General features: G+C 57.3%; 2 protein-coding genes across 2 annotated transcripts; one reads left to right on the top strand and one right to left on the bottom strand.

The window, feature by feature from the left end:
• Positions 1-550: 550 nt before the first annotated feature.
• CFAP184 (cilia and flagella associated protein 184) lies at positions 551-3,523 on the bottom strand. Its single transcript, XM_030876872.2, has one exon. It carries the CDS (start codon positions 3,439-3,441, stop codon positions 1,807-1,809), a length of 1,635 nt encoding a protein of 544 aa, XP_030732732.1. The 5' UTR covers positions 3,442-3,523; the 3' UTR covers positions 551-1,806.
• A 526-nt stretch (positions 3,524-4,049) lies between these two features.
• TADA2B (transcriptional adaptor 2B) lies at positions 4,050-19,236 on the top strand. The gene is made up of 2 exons (XM_030876862.3): positions 4,050-4,334; positions 15,905-19,236. The coding sequence occupies exons 1-2, from the start codon at positions 4,065-4,067 to the stop codon at positions 16,895-16,897; spliced, it is 1,263 nt and encodes a 420-aa protein (XP_030732722.2). The 5' UTR covers positions 4,050-4,064; the 3' UTR covers positions 16,898-19,236.
• The last annotated feature ends 492 nt before the right edge of the window (positions 19,237-19,728 follow it).

The following is a 19,728-nucleotide window of genomic DNA, read 5'->3' as shown; positions in this document are numbered from 1 at the left end:
TCAGTTGGAACATCTCCAGCACAGGTCATGTAATTTGAGAGACCATCGGCAGCTTTGCTGCTTAGAGCAAGGCCAGCCTCATCAGTCTGTTTTGTGTCTTTGTGCTCGCAGAGACCTGCTAGTCACTGGGTTGAAGGCTTATGAGGAAAGGTTTGGATCCACCTGGGTAACTGCCAGTGGTTCAGAGTCAGCTGAAAATACCTGTTCTCTCTAGTGAACCAAGGGGCTGGATACTGATAATGAAAGCTGCTCGCTTGGTGAAGGCACCGAGCCTGTTGCCAGTTTGACTTTCAAGCCTCCTCAGCCACAACAGAACCTAGTGCGCCTGTGTCGCTTTCAGTTTGAGACACCGGGAAAACCAAGTTCTATTTGTCAGTGATTCACTACTTCACTTTGGTCTTGATGAATAGGGTGGAGAGAAGACAGAAATTAGAGGTAGTAGAGGTTGAGGAGAAGGGAAGTAGGAAGGCAAAGCTTTTTACTCCCCTCCTTGTTACATTTGTGTGCTCTGATAAGTACAGTGTTATAAAAAAGTGTGTAAGTGTGCTGAAGGAATTTTAATCAACCTTTATTGGCTTTAAAGGGAACACACTTCAGAAAACAAAATCATGTCATCAAAAGATGAAAGTTATTGTGATTTTCTCACGACCAACTGAGTCATCTGCCTAGAGAAGGGTTTCTAAAGGTGTTTAGCACCAAAAAAGAGATCACCCTCCTTATGATCTTTCTTATTCTTAAGTTTAGCGATGGGAGAATACTGTTAATCCCAAATCTGGACATCTCAAAATTCAAGCTAAGGTTAAGAAGAAATAAAACCAAGCCCCTAGCTCCCCAAAGTGTCAAAGAAACCGGAAAATATTCATCACTGATTCCAGGTTAAGGAGATAGACCTATCAGGTGTTTCTCACATGAACTCAAGGAATGAGAGACATTTTAATATTTGATGCAGAGTGAAATCATGTGCACAGTGAGGGTCCAAGATCTGAAAATATCTCGCTGAAAACAAAAGGCTTACAGACAGTCGGCAGTCACCAGTCTATATATTTTGCACCTGGCAAAATACACAATACAGTCACCACTCTGTCTTCACTGGAAGACAAAATTTCATTTTTTGGTACAGATCAATGCATTTCTTTCGTGGATCCAAGAAAACGTTTCATTAGAATTGAAGACTCGTTGAGCCAGAAACAAACATTCACAGTTAAGCAGACAGACTGAGCCTCCTTTCACTGGAAAAGGAGAGACGAAGGAACGTCAGCTCCTTTCCCTGGTTCTCATTCCTCCTGTTCCTGGGTATTTTTTTATTACCCCAGAAGCTAGTGCTACTTACATGCAAAACAATTTTAGACTAAGGGAATTAGTGAGGTTCGAACCGAGCCGGGAGACTCAGGACCACACAGTTCAATGCATTCAAGGGGCATTTCACACAGCTTAATGCACAGGAATGTTGTTGGCACCCTGCCCCTTTGTCGAACCCTGTCACACATGGAGGAAGGAGTTCTCCTCAGTGTCAGGACACTGAAATTATGGAATTGCTCAGATAGAAAAGGGCTTTTGACAGCTTTTTATGAGGAGTAAGTCATCCCTGTTCGTTCCTCTGTACCTGTTTTACTTAACCCTGTATGAACTGAGTGCTAACTCAATTTTGTGCGCAGCACTAATTGGGAAGCTGAAAAATTAAGAAGACAAAACACAGTTCCATCCTAGACATCATAGGCTGCCTTAAGAATGGCAAGAAACGGAGAATAAGCGTTAACGAAGGATGAAGTTTGCTGAGATCGAAGACGCTCTGCCGACTCTTTCCCGTCAAGGAGGCAGAAAGGCTTTGGCTTCCCTGATCTTCTGCTTCACGCCTCTGCAGGACAGAATAAGCCCAGCGTGATGGTGCTTCAGGGCTTCCAAGTGCTGGCTGAGTTCTTCAGTCCTGTCCACCTTCTCTTCCATGTCCCGAAGGAGTGCTTCCTTGCCCAGAAGCCCGCACTTCTGATTCAGCTTGATGTTGTCAGTCCGCAGGCTGTCCCGGGCTTGCTTAGTCTTGGTCAAGATGTCCCTCTTTAGGGCCACCTGAGCCTCAGTCTGCATAAGCTCTGACTTCTTACACGCATTTTCTGTGTCCACAAAGTGTAACTTTTCCTTCACGTGGGTTATGATTTGCACATGGTTGGTCACCTTGCTGCGCAGTTTCAAAAGCTCCTCATTTCTCTCCTCGACTTTCTCATGCAGGGTCTGGTTCTCAGTCTTAAGCTGTTCAAAATCTATCAGGAGCAGGCCCTCTGTCTGGTCCTCCTGGGCCCTCAGCTTGTTTTCAAAGTGCACCAAACTCTGCTTCAGCTGCACGTTCTCTAGCCTCACAGCGCTTATCGCCTTCTCCTTCTTATCCTCCAACGCCTGGATCCGCTCCACCTCTCGCAGAGCGGCCTGGCGACCACCCCTCATCCAGCAGCTGCCCATGGCCTGCATCACCACCTGCTTCTTGAGTGCCTGCAAGCGTCGCCATTCCTCCTCCACCCGGGAGAGCTTCTCTTCGCACTGCCGCTTCAGCTGGTCCAGCTCGCGGTGGTACGAGCGCAGGTCATCTGACTCCTGCTTCTTCAGATCCTCCAGCATGGCCAGATGGCGTAGGTACGCTTGCTGTTTCTCGGGGGCCTCAGGCTCCGCGCCCTTCTCGGGCACCTCGGCTGCATCCAGGCCCTTCTTGCGCAGCGCCTCGAGGATCCTGTGCTGCAGGTAGATGCTGTAACGCTGTTGGCGCTCTCGCTCCGCCGTCAGGGAGCGGAACTGTGCCAGGAGCTCGGCGCGCAGCTGCTGCTCCTGCTGCTTCTGCACCTCCTCAGTCCAGTCGCAGCTCTCAAGCTCGGGTCCCTCGTCCAAATCCCCCAGCTCGTCCTCGGTTTTGCCCAGGCCTCCTTGCACAAGCTTCTTCTCGCTCTCCTCGCTCTCTTCTCCTTCCTCCGCCAGCTGTCCTTCCCGCTCAGCCTCTCGGTCTGGCGCAGCCTCTTCCTTGCCGGCCGTGGCCTGCTGCAGACAGACCTGCGACAGGATTTCCTTCCTCCTCGGCTCCGCCGCCACCTCCGCCTCGTCCTCCTCCTTCCACTCCTCCTCTGGTTCCTCGGGGCCGCCTTCGGGCTCCGGCTTCGCTGGTTCCTCAGGCCCCGCCTCCGCCAGGTCCTGTGGCTCGGCCTCCGCCTCGGCCTCGGCCGGCCACTCCGGCTCTCCGGGCCCCTTCTCGCCAGCAACCTCGGTGGCCGCCGGCTGTTCCTGGGACTCGGCCGGCTCGGCGCTTTCCTCTGAAGCCTCTACTGCCTCCGCCTCCGGCTCCGCGGGTTCGGCCGCGGACTGGGGGCCAGAGCTGGTTTTGATCCCGGACAGCCGTGAGGCCAGGCTCTCCACAGCTCCAGCTTCCTTCTCGGGGTCCCCATTGTGGTCGGAGCGGTCGTCCATCTCCCTCCCGCCGGGCCGGCGCCACGGACCCCGGCTGCAGGCTGTTAAGTTTCCAGGGGCAACCAGGGGCGCGCGCGGTGGGCCCGGCGATTGGCTGGACGTCCTCCTGACGCCCTGCCCCTTTCCCCCGCCTCCTGGCAAGAGCAGGCCAATGGGAGGTCGCGAGCGGACGACGGGTAGCGTTGATTGGGGGAGGCCGTAGGCTCGCTCCACGAGGGGCGTGGCGCGTGTGCCGCGCTTCCTTTCCGCCCTTTTCCCCGCGCCCGGCCTGGGGCGGGGCGTCGGGGAGACTCTGGGAGCGGCGGGCGGCCGGCCTAAGGACGCGCAGGCGCAGCGCGGCGGGCCGGGCCCCCGCGCGGTGGCGCGCGCGGGGCGCCTGCGCGGTGCAGCGGGGCGACGGCGGCGGCGGCGGCGGCGGCGGCGGCCGGGCCGGCCCGAGGGCGCCTGCGTGTTGAGGCGGGACGCGGCCCGGCAGGCCGGCTCCGGCGGCGCCTGGGCGGGGCGGCGCGGTGGCGGCGGCCGCGGCGGCGGGCGACGGTTGCTGGAGCGCGGCGGCGGGCCCGGGCGGCGGCGCGCTGACGGCGGGCGCGGCGGCGGCGGGCGCGGGCGGCGGGCGGGGGAAGATGGCGGAGCTCGGTAAGAAGTACTGCGTGTACTGCCTGGCCGAGGTGAGCCCGCTGCGCTTCCGCTGCACCGAGTGCCAGGACATCGAGCTGTGCCCCGAGTGCTTCTCAGCCGGCGCCGAGATCGGCCACCACCGCCGCTACCACGGCTACCAGCTGGTGGACGGCGGGCGCTTCACGCTGTGGGGGCCCGAGGCCGAGGGCGGCTGGACCAGCCGCGAGGAGCAGCTTTTGCTGGATGCCATCGAGCAGTTCGGCTTCGGAAACTGGGTGAGCAGCGGGCCGGGAGGCCGGCGCACCTGCGGGTTCGGCGCGGCCGCGGAGGGCCGGGGGGACAGGGCCAGTTCACGCCCCAGACCCGGCGCAGAGAGGTTAAGCCACCCGCCCAAGGTCACACAGCAGGAAGTAGCGGAGCGGGGATTCGGACCGTGGCTGTCTTGACACCAGGGCCGTTTTCCCCGCCTTTGGGATTCCTTCCGTAGGTGTCTGCCGAATGCACCCCTTGGGCGAGACACCGGACGGAGTGGGAGTCGGGGGACACAGGCAGGTCCGCAGACTTGACAGCAGTAGGCGCCCGAGGAAGGAGTTGGTTTTGCCTGGAGGACAGTGGTGGTGAAGGCCAGACGAGCTCCTCACGGGCCCGCGGCCTCTCCCACCGCCTCGCAGGCGCTCACCTTGCCTTCATGGCCCCGCTCGCTTTGTGGCCTGTGTCCCCTGCCAGGCACTTGTTCATCCTGGCGTCTCTTCGACACCAGGACCTCGTGTGAGGAGGACTGAGTGGGTTCCGCCACAGGAACGTCCCGTCCTGGGTTTTGGTCTCTTCCTCTGTCAGGAGGTTTCTATAGGGACACTTATCTGAGAGGAAAAGGCGAGAGCTGGACTGGATTCGTTTACAGCGGGCTCCTTGAGAGAGAGAGACGTGGCGGTGCTTCTCTAGGTGGTCCCTGAGGAGCGCTCTTTTCACTCTGCAAGAGGAAGCTCTCATCCCTATTAGAAGGGAAAAAGCCTGGCTGTACTCTGGGCCGCAACCGCCAAGGATGTGCGGCCACCTCCAGGCATTGTGAGAAGTAGGGAGGAGAGACCCGACCCCAGCTCCCCATCTTTCCAGACCCTTCCACTTGATGGTCCCCTGGCTTCCCCGAACCAGTATTTCATCTTGCTGCCACTTCTCCAGCAGTACAGCCGGCCCTCAGTATCCATGGGGAATGCGTTTCAGAACCCTCCCAGGCCACCAGAGTCCTCCAGTACTCAGTCCCTTGTATAAAATGGCGAAGCGGGGTTGAACCCACGGGTACCAAGAGCCGACCGTACACCCCTCCTCCTGGGCTTACTGGAAGACATTCCACACTTCTCCCCACATTCCCAAACACACCCTGCCTTTATTTATGTTTGCTTTTCTTTCTGTAAAGTGAGCCAGTCTTCAGGGACCAGTACCCGTTCCACAGCCCTGGAATCTTTACTCTTCTCCCCAACTCCTTAGAGACACTGCTGTACAAATTCTCACCTAGGCACCAGCGTCATGATTGCCACCCGCCAAAACCTTCCTTCTCACTTTGTCCTGAAATGCCGTTTATTGATGTGTGTGGAGCATCTGCTCTGAGCGTGTTACAGAAAGGCTTCACGCGGGTCTTCAGGGGCTTACAGTGCTGTGAGCAGCTGGCCCCGAGCCTGGAGTTCTGCCCTGAGCTCCGGCCTTCGATCGCGAACCCGTCCCAGACATCCTCGTGCTTGTCTCCCGGACACCTCGACGTTCCCTGACCCAGATCTCACACCTCGAGCAGTTGCTCGGGCTGCACATGAAGAGCCATCCTCAGGGCCTTCTGGGTCCAGTTCAGCAGTAGGCCTGTCTTCAGAATATTTCCAGAATCTAACCTCTCGTCACAGCCTTAGTCCGGGCTGATGTTTACCTCTCGCCCGAGCACTTCGGGAGCCTCCTTACTGGCCTCTCTGCTTCATGCTTGTGCCCTGCAGCCCATTCCAGGCAACAGGATCAGAGTGATCTTTGAGGACACGTCACGTCACACCAGCTTTCAGTGGCGTCCAGTTCTCTGCAGATGAAACTTCAGGGCCTGCAGGCCTTATATTTCCTGCCTACTCCTGGGATCCCCGCTGCTATCCTCCTTGATCATTTTTTAGTTCTTCTGCTTAGAGAGTTCTTCCCCCAGATCATGGCTCGTGACTAGTCTTTCTTCCTGTATATCAGTGCCTTAGAGAGCCTTCCCTTCCCCACTTCATTCTTGCAGCTCTTATCTCTACAGTAGCAGCTCAGAATAGCTAGCGTGGACCGAGAGCCTAGCTGGGTGCCAGGCACCGTGCTGAGCTCTCCTGTGTTGCTTGTGAGATCTTCCCGGCAGCCCAGTACAGCAGGTTTTAAACTGAATAGTTTGACTTCAGAGGCTGTGCTCCTAGCTGCACTGTCTACACTGCCTGCCCTGCAGCACTGTGGAAAATGCTCGAAAAACGAGCCGGGGACTAAAACATTTGTAGTGTATCGGAGGAAGCTGGGAGGGCGTTCTGGAAAGCAGGACTTTTCAAACTTTAACTTGCACATGAATCACCTGGGGAGCTTGTTAAAAATGCAGATTCCGGCTCCCGGCCGGCAGCAGGCTCGGCTGTTACGAGAGACAAAGCCGGGTGCTTCTCCCTGCCGAACCGGGGGTGGGTTTCTGGGGTAGGCTAACCAGGCCTGGAGGGCCACAGGCCACGCCGAGGCGCCGGCTCCAGTGTCTGTAGCTGTGCTCTCTGGGGCTGCTTTACCCTGAGCTTCACTGTGTGTCATCAGAAGCTCCTCTGCTGCTCTGAGATGTGTGTCGTTTCCAGGTGTGCGCTCGGTGTGCGCTCGTAAGCGGTGTGTCCCACGCTTGCCGTCGTTGGCAAGCGCCGGTTCTGGGTGACGCTCCTCCCAGCGGCCCTGTGGGGTTGCTCTTAGTTTACAGCTGAAGAGCAACGACTCTGAGAACTTAAAGTGCTCGTGCAGGATGCCCCAGCTTTCCACGCGGTGGAGCCAGGGTTTAGACAGGCCTGACCCCGGAGCCTGGGCCTTAGCCTCCCCGGGGTAACGAGCGACGTGAGGAGCCAGGTCTGGACCCGGCTCGGTGGGAGGTGAGTGGGTGGGACGGGACGGGGTGCAGGAACCGGCTTTCACGGGCTGAGTGTGAAGTGTGGAGAAAGGCAGTGGGGACGGTGGCGCGGAGGCAGGTGACAGCCTTCATTCCGATTTCTCCGATGGTTCGTGTGAGCGCGGGGTCGTGGGGACTTTGTGGGCACAGGCTGCTGTGAAGCCCGGGCCATCTGCTCACGCCGTGTCCCAGCGCTGCGGGCCCGGCCGAGGGGTACTGGCAGTAAGGCCGGGAGGGTTTGGGGACGAGCCGCGGGGGCCGGGGGGGACACACAGCTGTGACGGCGAGACCGGGGAAGGGCTGGCGGGTGGGCCCACAGGGTCTCATCACCGTGGGTATTGAGACCTCCTCCCCCAAGGGCAGCCGGTTGTGTTGTGGACGCTGTGCAGATTCAGAATGAGACACGGATCCTGCAGGAATGCAGATACAGATGTAAACACAAGGGTGAAATATTGTACGTTTGTTGATTGGTTGCTGGAGCACTGAACAGTTTGAGGGAGGCCCGGGCTCCTGCAGACGGTGGTCAGGAGGACTCTAGGGGGAGGTGGGGTTCAAGCTGGCCTTGAAGCTAGATTTCAAATTGAAAAAGGATGCGAAGCTCTCTGTGGACTCTGCGGGGGCTTGTGCTTGTGCACATACATTCGGCCTGATTATTGGAGGCAGGTGGAATGTCCTGAACAAGGAGTTTTACGCTTGTAGATGACAGTAGGCGTCCGGCAGCCTGGGTGATGCCGGATATGTAGATGATCGCTGTGCTGTGCAGTCGTTGGTTCATTTGTTCATCTGGCACTTACTTGGGGCCCGTTTTTTTTTTTTTTTTTTTTTTGCGGTACGCAGGCCTCTCACTGTTGTGGCCTCTCCCGTTGCGGAGCACAGGCTCCGGACGCGCAGGCTCAGCGGCCATGGCTCACGGCCCAGCCGCTCCGCGGCATGTGGGATCTTCCCGAACCGGGGCACGAACCCGCGTCCCCTGCATCGGCAGGCGGACTCTCAACCACTGCGCCACCAGGAAAGCCCTGGGGCCCGTTTTATGTCAGCCCCTGTGCTAGGTGCACAGAGTAGCCCCTGGGTGAGATCTGGAAATAGGTGTTTACAGACGTTCTCTGGGAGTCCTAATGCAGTGGGTCAGCAGAGCCTCGTTTGGGGACCATGAGAACTGTCACCTTCTCAACCAGGCGCAAGTCCCTTCTGTGTTGGTGGGAGCGGGCAAGTCCATCCCGTGAGCCTCCCGACGGCGGGGTTCTCAGTCGCCATTGCGGATGGCGAGGAGGCGGCGGGGGGAAGAGCCTGGATGGAGAAACCAGCCAGGACGGGCACGGTTATGCAGAGCAGTGTGACTGAGAGCGCCTGGTCGGCTTGTTAAACGCGGGTCCTGCCCCCCTCCCCCTCCGGGTTCTGAAGTCACAGGTCTGAGTCTTGGTGTGAGAATCTGCATTTCTCACCACTTCACCGGTGAAGCTGCCGCTGGCCCAGGGGCCCTCCTTAAACACCACTGATGTGGAGCACGGCCTGTGACTTCTAAAACTTCTATTATTTTAAAAAAAGTATATATTTTTATTGTGGTGAAACATACATAATATAAACGTTGCCATTTTAACCAGTTGTAAGTGTCCAGTTCGGCGGCATTAGTACGTCCACGTTGGGCAGCCATCACCACCATCGTCCCCAGAACATCTTCACAGACAGAAACTCCGTCCCCCGTCTCCACCTCCCCCAGCCCCTCGTAGTTGCTATTCTACTTTGTGTCCCTGTGGGTTTGCCTGTTCTGGGGACCTCACGTAAGTGGGTTCACGTAATAATGTTTGTGCTTTTGTGACTGGCTTGTTTCACTTAGGATAATGTTCCCCAGGTTCGTCAGGGTTGTAGCAGGTGTCAGGACGTCCTTCCTCCTTAAGGCTGAATAATACTCCATTATGTGGACCGACCACCTTTTGCTTATCCAGTCTTCCTCGATGGGCACTTGGGTTGCTTCCACTTTTGGCTGTTGGGAATGATGCTGCAGTGAATGTAGGTGTGCAGTTATCTTTTGGAGTCCTTATTTTGGGTAGATACCAGGAGATGGAATTGCTGGATCTGTGTAGTCTTTTTGAGGACCTGCCGTGCTCTGTTTTTGCAGTGGGGCACACAGCTTTATCAGGCTATTTCACAGGTGGCCTGATTTGACCCGAGAGGCTTTAGTCCCCTTGAGGGCCAGTCCCCTGTGTGAGCTGGTGAATCCTGAGTGAGTTTAGGGAGGCAGACAGGGAACCTGGAACTGGGGGGAGGCTTACAGAACTTTCCAGCTAAAAAACCTAGCAGACAGGATTAGTGGCCCCGGGAAACAGGGCCCCTGGAATGGCTGATGACCTGGAAGCACAGACGAGAGACCCGTGTTAGTCACCGACCTCTGCGGTCGGAGGCGGCCCTGACCTGGACAGCAGCGCATCCCGGAGGAGGGGTCGGGCTGGAAGGCAGGGGAAGGTCTGGGGCCTACGATGCGGGATGGGTGGCCCAGGGCGTCCTTCCAGCCCCCAGAGGCAGGCGGGCTGTTCTCTTCAGTGTGAAAGGTGACCGGCCGGGGCTGGAGGAGGCAATGGCCGCGTCCAGGGCCCTGTGTGAGCGCGCAGGGGGCTGGCCTGGCCCGGGGTCCTCGCAGCCGGTCCAAGGAGAAGGGCACACATGCACGCGGGGGCGCAGAGGTCCAGGCGGGGCTGCAGGTCCGGGTCCGGGTCCGAAGCCAGCCCCCGGGACTGCCGGGTTGCTTCTGTCCCCTTGAGGCTTCTTCCCTTAAAGAGAAAGGAAGCTGGAGCGGGGCCTCTCTGGGGAGATGCAGCGCACGTCCGCCCTGGGCCTGGCCCCTGAGCCTCCGGAGCAAAGGCAGACGCTGCCGCCGAGAAAGGATGTGCACTCTCTAGGACGCTCTAGAGCAGAACCGCCAGCCTGCACAGGAAGGATGCTCTGTGACGCTAAAGACAGTCGTTCTGTTAAAGGCACTGGTTTGTGCACAAAGATTGGACTGAATTCTCTGCCCGGGAAGAAGTAGGTCATGCAGTGCCCTCACACATCCCGGAGGGGAGGGAGGGAGCCGCGGCCGCACTTCTGTGATGTGGTCCGTCTGGAAGGGAGAGCTGGAGCCCGGCGGCGGGGCCTTGCGCTGCCTTTTGAACGTCTCAGAAAGCAGTTGACTGCATGGCCTGCTCTTGCTGTGCCCTGCGCCACCGGGTGGGCGAGTGCTGGCCGGTGCCCTGGGGGTAGCTTCACCTAGGGTTGTTCTCCCAGTCCGTAAAAGTCATGGTACCTCGTGGGAACTGCTAGGAGGATGAAACGAGGTGACAGATGTAAAGGGTCGTACGCTATTCATGATGATTTTTGTTTTATCCTGACCAAACCCTTTAAGAGGAGGAATTACAGATCAAGCAGCAGAAGTTGAGAGGATAAGGACCCCACGCTAGTGAGTAATTGAGCCAGAATCTGACCCTAGTTCTGGGGATCGTCAGAGCCTCCCTGGAGGAGATGATCTGGGTCTTGAGAATAAACACAGGTTGTGGAAGTGATGCTGACAGCTTCGCAGTAGTAACAATAGCCAACATCCCTGGGGGCACGCTGTGCCCGGCGCTGGGCCAAGCACTGTGCGTGCATCACCTCATTAACTCCCTCTTCTGTGCCGTGAAGGAAGTGGTAGCATTACCTCCGTAATTCAGACAGGGAGACTGAGGCACGGAGAAGTGACTCGTCTGAGTTGCTGAGCAGTGAAGGGGTGGAGCCAGGAGTGGGTCGCGAGGCCTGGCCCCAGCCTGCGCACGTGGAGGATGGTCGGCACTTGTCTGGAGGATGTCGGCACGGCAGCCCGGCGAGCAGACCTTCAGGTCAGGAGGGGCCGAGGCTGCCTCGGGTGAGAGCGGCCAGCACGGAGGGCAGAGACCCCGAGGCGGCGCCACTGGCGGGAGCGGGCCGGCCCGCAGTGCTGGCGGCTCTCTAGACGGTTCTTTCTCCCTTTCCCTGCTCAGGTGCTGGAGGCTGGCATGCGTGCTCCTGGAAAGGCCGGAGGGCGTGCAGAGCAGCCAGAGAGCCCGGTGGAGCTGTTGCCCACTGGGGCCTCCTTCCTCTCCTGGAGAGGCCGCATCCTGGCCTGGGTCTAGTGACCTTGGAAAGTAGACTTCACGGGCCCAGTTCAGTGTCTGAGAGACACGTTCTCCTTTATTTTTCGGAGGACTTAAGGAAGCAGCATCCCTAACTCTCCTTACCTTTTTGCAAAGATGGGAGTCTCTTTTTTTCTAAGCGTTTAGCGTTAGACTTCGGGCTACTTGCGGTGTGTTACTGCGTGCTGCGGTGGGAGCGGAACCAACCGCAGGATACAGTTGTGTTCCTTGTTTAGTTCTAGTTGTACTTGAAGTGAACTTTCTCTTCAAATCTCTTTCCCCCAAACTCACTTTTGTTGCTCCTGCCTGCCCAGCCGTCTGTCTGTCCATCCATGCTTCTGTTCATCTGTCCTTCCATCCATCCATCTTCTGTCCATCTATCTATCCGTCTATCCATCCATCCGGATTAAGCAACAACTTTGACCTTGAACGTGTGAGGGAAAGAACTTCCCTCCCATTCACCCCCCTGCTGTCACATGGGACGCTGTCACTTGGTGATGGGACACTTCTCTCACGTGTGTGGGCTGGCCTTGTGTGACCACTGACACGTGAAGCTTGAAGGGGGTGACGAGCAGGGTGCTGGGCCTGTGGCAGGAGTGCCGTTGCTGTTTTTAACCATCATCTTTCTATGGTTTCGCTTCCCTGAACCTGTCTGCCTTCTGTGGACTCCCGTGAGAATCAGAGCTGGGTCATCGCTGTCACTTAGACTGTTCCATTATGACCCTCCCTGCTTGAGGGTCCTTGGAAACAAGGACCTTGCGTGCTTTCCCGGGCCTTTCTCAGTGCTCGTGAAGCCCACGTGGTGGCCCCTGGGGGGCGATTCTCTTCAGCAGCAGCTGGCGGCCAGTGTCTCCTGGCAGTGGCTGGCGTGATTGCTGATGGGGGTTCCTGGGCTCCTGGTGACAGGGCGCTAGCCCCACAGCGCCCCACTGATCTGTGGCTTCATAAATAACCCCTCACCCGGGTCCGTCTGGAGCCAGAGACCCCCTTTGTTACCTGAAGAGGAGCTGGATAACTGAGGTGTCAGCGCAGGGCCTGCAGCTGTGTGGCCCTCTTGCCTGGCGAGGCCGGAAACTGCCTGGCCTCCACGCAGCGCGGGAGTGTCTGCAGATTTGCAGAGCGAGGCGTGCAGCCACGGAAGCGTTGGGGCGTCGCCCCCTGGAACACAAGAGCCGTGTCTTTTTTTTTTTTTTTTTTGCGGTACGCGGGCCTCTTACTGCTGTGGCCTCTCCCGTTGCGGAGCACAGGCTCCGGACGCGCAGGCGCAGCGGCCACGGCTCACGGGCCCAGCCGCTCCGCGGCATGTGGGATCTTCCCGGACCGGGGCACGAACCCGTGTCCCCTGTATCGGCAGGTGGACTCTCAACCACTGCGCCACCAGGGAGGCCCAAGAGCCGTGTCTTTTAAGGGCTCTGTATGTTTTTCCTTTACACATTTTGGATGAAAATCTTAGACCTGTGTAAACAGAGAATTGAGGCAGAATTTAACTTTACTTAAAAAATACTTGCAGTTTTACTCAAAAGAAGCGAAAACCCAGCACAGAGAATCCCTCGCGAAGTGTGAGCATCTTGCACCTGCCCCGTGCAGGAAGCCAGCACTGGCCCAGAGCCATTAGCCCACGCACAGACGGGCCCGGGGTCCCACCAGCACCCCCGTTGAGGTAGCTGCCACGCCTCGTCCTCTCTGGGTCTGCACACTTCCTTCCGTGTCTCTGGGCCCGGGACGCCTGTGGGGAGTGCTGGCCCGGTGCTTGTGGGGCGTCTGTAGTTTGGGGTTGGCTGCCGGGCCCTGGCCTCACAGTGGTGAACAGAGCCGCTCAGGGTCCCCTTTCCTGATGCTTCCCTCTGCTTGGGACTTTTCCTTAGTTTTAAAAATGGGCAGTACGTTCATAACTTGAAAACGCTAAGTCGTGAGAAGGTGTGCAGTGAAGTGGCCCACTGCCAACCCCACCCGATGCCCTGGGGGACGGGGCTGGAGTCGTGTGTCCTTAGAAGGTGTCTGATGCACCACAGGCGGAGAGCTTTCTGTCTCCCAGCCGTTTTGGCACGAGGGCACGAGGGCAGCAGCGTGAACACACCCTTCTGCTGCGTGCGTTTTCAGCTGCCCCATGTGGGAGCGAACGCGGGTGAGGCCCCGGGAGCCCTCGCCGGGAGGACGCGCCGTGCATCCCTGGCCTGCGGCCCCCAGGCTTCCTTGCTGCCTCCACAGCCTCTGCTCTCTGTTCCCAGAGTGTCGGGATTGATGGAGAGAACCTCAGATCAATAAAAATACCTTGGTTTGGTCAGATGCAGCTTTACTGCCGAGAATCCTTCTGTTCTTTCAGGGTTTAAATTTTACCCTCAGTGTGGTGCTCTGAGCATCTGATGCTTTCTGGGAGGCAGGTCGCTGGGGTTCAGGGTGGACAGCGGACTTGCTGGAGGGCAGAGCTCTCACAGCAGGTCTGCACCGCACCAGGGACGGGGCCCAGATCTGGGGCCCAAGTTCCTACGCACGCAGCCTGGGTGGAAGCTGCGGTGAGGGGGAGAGGCTGAGGGGCACGGCTCCCCGAGCTGGCAGCTCAGACCAGGCGCAGGCGGGCAGTCCCGCTCCCGACACGCTCACCAGGGTGACATGCTCCCGAAAGGGCGTGGGTCAGGGACAATGTCTTCCCAGCGTGTCCCAGGGGCTCCTGGGCCCCAGGGTGGGGTGGAGGAAGACCGTTACCATCCACGAGAGCCTCGCCGGCCGCTGAGGGGGGCTCTTGCTCCTTTACTGTGGGACTCAAGGCTCTGAGGAGGGCGGGGCCAGCCTGCGTCAGTGACAGTAGCTGTTGGGAATGGTTGTGACTTGCTTTTGTTTTGTTGTTTTTTGGACGAAATGCTTCCTGGGGAAGGATAATGACAGAGTTGATGCTAAGAGTGAGTGATTTTTTTGAGTGTCTTTTTTTTTTAATAAATTTATTTTATTTATTTTTGGCTGTGTTGGGTCTTCGTTGCTGCGCACGGGCTTTCTCTAGTTGCGGCAAGCGGGGGCTACTCTTTGTTGCCGTGTGCAGGCTTCTCATTGCAGTGGCTTCTCTTGTTGCGGAGCACGGGCTCTAGAGCGCAGGCTCTGTAGCCGTGGCTCGCGGGCTCAGTAGTTGTGGCTCGCGGGCTCTAGAGCGCAGGCTCAGTAGTTGTGGCGCACGGGCTTAGTTGCTCCGCGGCATGTGGGATCTTCCCGGACTAGGGCTCGAACCCATGTCCGCTGCACTGGCAGGCGGATTCCCAACCACTGTTCCACCAGGGAAGAAACCCGCTAAGAGTGATTTTTAAAGAAGAAAGCATGTAGTTTCTCCATGGGACAGAGTCTAGCTTTAGCTCTGGTCCTCCCTTTTCCCTGCATGGTGCTCAGAAAGAGGCCGTGCAGTTAGGTCCTGGTCCAGCCTTCTTTGTTCCGGTGCCTTTCAGCCCCGCCCTCTGCGTGGCACCTCCGGGAGGGCCGATGGGTCTGGTCACTGTACCAGGGATCCTTCCTAATGCTTCCCTCCCCTCCCCTCCCCTCCGTGCCGTTTGTCAGCAGCGTCAGCCCGAGGGGGCCGGCTGTTTTCTTGGGTTCCAGTTTGGCCTTTCGGGGTGCAGGGAGCATCCCGATCTCGGGGGGCGGGGGGCGCGAGTTTCTGGGGCGGAAGGCAGCCTGTGCGACGCCCCGGCGGCTGCCAGAGCCGGGAGGGCAGAGCGCGGGGTGAGCGAGGCCGGCGGGGTGCTGAGTGGCTGCCGGTGAATGAGTGCGCATTCTGGGCAGTTACTTTCTGAAGTGGCTTTAGCGGTTGACTTTGAGGAAGAGGCCTCTTGGCAGAAGGAAAAGATTGAGGGAGTTGTACGATTTCCTCCCATTAATAACCCTGTGTTCGCGGGCAGTTACCTTCTGTAGGAATGAACGCCTGCTTGCAGCCTGGGCGTTTCCAGCTGCCAGACCACGGGGGCTGTCCGAAGTGATGGCTCGCCTTCTCCTTTGAAAGGCTCTTTCCCACTCAACCCGACCGCCCCCTAGGAAAGGGACAGGCGGACCCTCGGGGCCGGGGTGTCAAAGACCGGGCCTCGGCCCTTTCTGTTGGGAGGCGGGCAGCGCGCTGGAGACCCGGGTGCGTCTGTTGTCCGGTGTGGGAATGGAGAGGTGGGCTGGGATGAGGCGGGCGCCCCAGAGCTCTGGCTGTGCGCCCGCGTCCTGTGAGCCCCTCAGCCAGACAGCCGCCCCGAGTGCGGGGCGAGCGGCGGGCAGATCGGCCCGTGCCAGGGGCCTCTGCTCGCCCTCTTAGGGAGCCCGGAGGAGAGTTGGGGTCTCAGACATGGGTTCCAGCCCCACTCTGCCGCCAGCTTGCACCGTGACCCCGTGCACGTTGGTGCCCCTCTGGGTCCTCACTTTCTCGCGGGCGGAATCCTCGAAGTTCCCTCTAGCGCTGACTTCCACGCGATCAGCCCAGCCCAAGAGAACGTGCAGGAGGAGTGTCTCCGGTGCGGGGGGACCATAATGATGCCATAGGAAGTAGTTCAGGTGAACCTTTGTGAAAGCGTTAAGGGAATCGCGCAAACCCTGAGTCTGACACTCTGACTTTGGAAATGACCTCTGACCTTTGCCCTTGTAGGAGGATATGGCTGCTCACGTTGGCGCTTCCCGGACTCCCCAGGAAGTGATGGAGCATTATGTAAGCATGTACATCCACGGAAACCTGGGGAAAGCCTGCATCCCCGACACCATCCCCAATCGGGTGACAGACCACACCTGCCCCAGTGGAGGCCCCCTGTCTCCCAGCCTCACCACCCCCTTGCCTCCCCTAGACATCTCGGTGGCCGAGCAGCAGCAGCTGGGCTACATGCCACTGCGGGACGACTACGAGATCGAGTACGACCAGGACGCCGAGACGCTCATCAGCGGGCTCTCGGTCAACTACGACGACGACGACGTGGAGATCGAGCTGAAGCGCGCGCACGTGGACATGTACGTGCGGAAGCTCAAGGAGCGGCAGCGGCGCAAGAACATCGCGCGGGACTACAACCTGGTGCCCGCCTTCCTGGGCAAGGACAAGAAGGAGAGGGAGAAGACGGCCAAGCGCAAGGTCACCAAGGAGGAGAAGGAGCTGCGGCTGAAGCTGCGGCCGCTCTACCAGTTCATGTCCTGCAAGGAGTTCGACGACCTCTTTGAAAACATGCACAAGGAGAAGATGCTGCGCGCCAAGATCCGGGAGCTGCAGCGGTACCGGCGCAACGGCATCACCAAGATGGAGGAATCGGCCGAGTACGAGGCGGCCCGGCACAAGCGGGAGAAGCGGAAGGAGAACAAGAACACGGCCGGCTCCAAGCGGGGGAAGGAGGACGGCAAGGACAGCGAATTCGCCGCCATCGAGAACCTGCCCGGCTTCGAGCTGCTGTCGGACCGCGAGAAGGTGCTCTGTAGCTCCGTGAACCTGAGCCCCGCTCGCTACGTGACCGTCAAGACCATCATCATCAAGGACCACCTCCAGAAGCGGCAGGGCATCCCCTCCAAAAGCCGCCTGCCCAGCTACCTGGACAAGGTCCTGAAGAAAAGGATTTTAAACTTCCTCACGGAGAGTGGTTGGATTTCCAGGGATGCTTCCTGAAGGCGAGTCCCTGTGAGACCTGGAGTGATGCTGAAAAGCTTGTGAGCCAAAATGACCCGGGGGGTGGGGGGGTAGGGGAGGGGCGAGGAAACGCTTTTTTTCCCGTTGCTCTTTTTTAAACAAATTGAGTTCTCTTTTGGGGGATATAAATTCTTTTTATGGTCCTCTTCAGAAGCAATAGTAACACTTAGATCAGATCATGAGGGAGACAAGTATCTATTTTACCTTAGTCCTGAAAGTAATACTTTAAGATGACGATTTGCCTTTAAGTGTTCAGTTTGGAGAATTACGAGATTGGGTAATTTCCCTTTGTGAGTTTCTTCCCTTTGGTACGTGACTGTTGTGCTGTGGGCAGAGGGACGCCTTGCCCTGCCGGGCTGCCAGCTCTGCCCTGTGACCTGACACCCCGGCACAGCCCGGCACGTGGCACTTTAGATGGGGGCCGGGCAGGGCAGGTGGAAGAGAGGCCGGGGGAGGACAGGACAGGGCGTCCGTAGGGACTGGAGAGGAGGAATGTGGTGTGGAACAAGTTGGCCAAATGGAGCGTCCGTAGCTCCCGAATCCGACCGCCCCGGCTTGTTCCCGGGGGTGAGGGGGTCACCGTGGGAGGAGCAGCGGCCCTTGGCAGGCTCCCTTGGGTCTCGGGGGCACCGGGCCCAGCACGGACTGCCAGAATGCTGGGGCTGCTTTTTGCTGCTCTGAGAACTTGCATGCGTTGTACTTGGAAGAACTCGTTTTAGAAGGTTCACGGTTGAGAGTTCTCTGGGTTCTGGCGTTAGCTCCCCCCAGGGTTTTCACCCCGGTTGCAGGTACCTCTTTCGCTGCGACTCTGGCCCTGCATCTTACTTGGGGTGGTGTCAGGCGCTCAGCTTGGCGAGGGCGAGGCCTGGGCACCGCTTCTCTGGGTCACCGTCTTGAACCACACTCAGAGGTGGCTTCTGCCCGGCCCTGTTTAGAGATGCTCCCAGGGGCGCTCTTTCGTGGACCTGGACGGTACCTTCCTTCCGGAACCTGAGGAGTCCCTCGTCTTCCCGCTGCTCAGGGCTCCTGTGTCCAAGGCCCTGCTTTAGAGTTGGTGGAGTGGCCAGAGCCCAGCAGTCAGTTCCTCCTGGGGCGCGTCCTGCCTCTCCTCCCTCATAGCTACCAAGACTGTTTACCTCCTGGAGTGTTTGGGCTTGAAGTTACATGAAAGTGAAGTCATTTGAAAGAAAAAGGAAGAAAACCTCATCATTTCCAAGAACGACTTAATTACGGTGCCTTTTCCTTTCTTTTTACGTTCTTCTGTCCTCTAGGGGTGAAATTTTCAGCATTAAGTAAGCCCTTCAGATACACTGTATATGGCTTTAGTTGTAAACTGCACGGCACGCTGGCAGAGAAGCGCTCCCTGTGGCCTAGCGAGGAGTCCAGGGCGTCTCTGTGAGCACGCGGTGGCGGGCCGTGCTGTTGCTCCCGGTGCCCCGCAGGACGACGGCTGGCGGAGAGCGGGTCCCGTCCACCACTGAGCAGAGACGGAGGCAGTGCTACGTTCCCGCAGGTGTTCAGCCAGTGGTTCTCACCTGGGGTTCCTGGACTGGCAGCATCAGCACCCCCTGGGAACCTGCTAGAAATTCAGGTACTCAGGCCCCGCCCCAGTCCTCAGAAACTCTAGGGGTGGGGCCCGTGGAGCTGTGTTCTTACTGGCCTTCCAGGTGACCGGGATGCAGGCTGAAGTTTGAGAACTACTGGCTTTAGCTACTCTGATGTCATTGATTTTCTACATCAGATTCCTAGTTTGATGAGGTTTTAACTTTAGTCTTATTTTTATATAAAATGATTGCCAGACTTTCATTAAGCTTGAGAAGCAAAAGCTCCCTGTAAATGTGCGTGGCCCTGGCTGAGAGCTGTCAAGTGAAAAACGTTTGTGTTTAAGCAGGTTTTCAGTATGTGTATCTCTTTGATGGTATGAAGAATTTATCTAGGCTTGACTGTTTTGAAACAAACACCATAATGAATGTATAATTTATGTTAGAGTATTAACGCTTCGTTACAAGGGAAATGTAATTTTATGATTGGTTGCCTCTTATCCCATCAACTCCAGCTATTACTGTCACATTAGTCCTTACCCTGCTGTTAGCTCGGAGCCTTTAAATTTCTATATTTAATTCTCATGATAAACTAGTCACCATAATCCCATGGAGTTAATTAGGTCTTTTCAGAATTTAAACTCTTTGAGTCACAAAAGATAATCAGCTATTCAGAATGACGCTCTGGGTGGCCAACATTCCGAGAATGTATTGAAACCGGAACCCTGCCTACTGTTCTTATTTCCCTTTTACATATTAAACAGGTTGAGAACCAAATAGTGTCACTGCTTGCTTTTTACCGCCTGCCCCTGGAGCCTTAGCTTTCCAGTCTCGTAGATGGTATGAGCCAGCCTTCAAAATCAGGATGGGGGACAGCCCGTGACGTCTTAGTGCGGCACTTCCGTGTCACACCAGTCTTTCCTCCAGACTGTGGGGAGTTAAAATAGATTTCACTTAAGCAGAAACCCCTTTACACCACTCTCCTTCCCTGAAAGAAGCGGAACAGCCAGAGCTCTCGTGGAGCCAGGCTGGGAGAACCGATGGTGAGTAGACAGCGCTGCCTCTGTCACCTACACGTGCTATGAATCCAGGCCACGATTGCACAAACCCAGGAACTTGACAAGAGTGCAGCCCACGGGTCTTTAATTGCCAGTGTCAGTGTGTACAAAATTAAATGTTTTCCTGTTAGCGGTGATTGTGGATGAGTGAAACAGTAAACAAATAGCTGATCACCTTAAGCGAGACCATCTCTAGGTTTAGCACCTTTTT

Source organism: Globicephala melas, chromosome 5 (assembly GCF_963455315.2).
Source record: "Globicephala melas chromosome 5, mGloMel1.2, whole genome shotgun sequence".
Lineage (NCBI taxonomy): Eukaryota > Metazoa > Chordata > Mammalia > Artiodactyla > Delphinidae > Globicephala > Globicephala melas.
The sequence above is the reverse complement of the archived record's forward strand: the minus strand, read 5'-3'. Positions and strand labels throughout refer to the sequence as shown.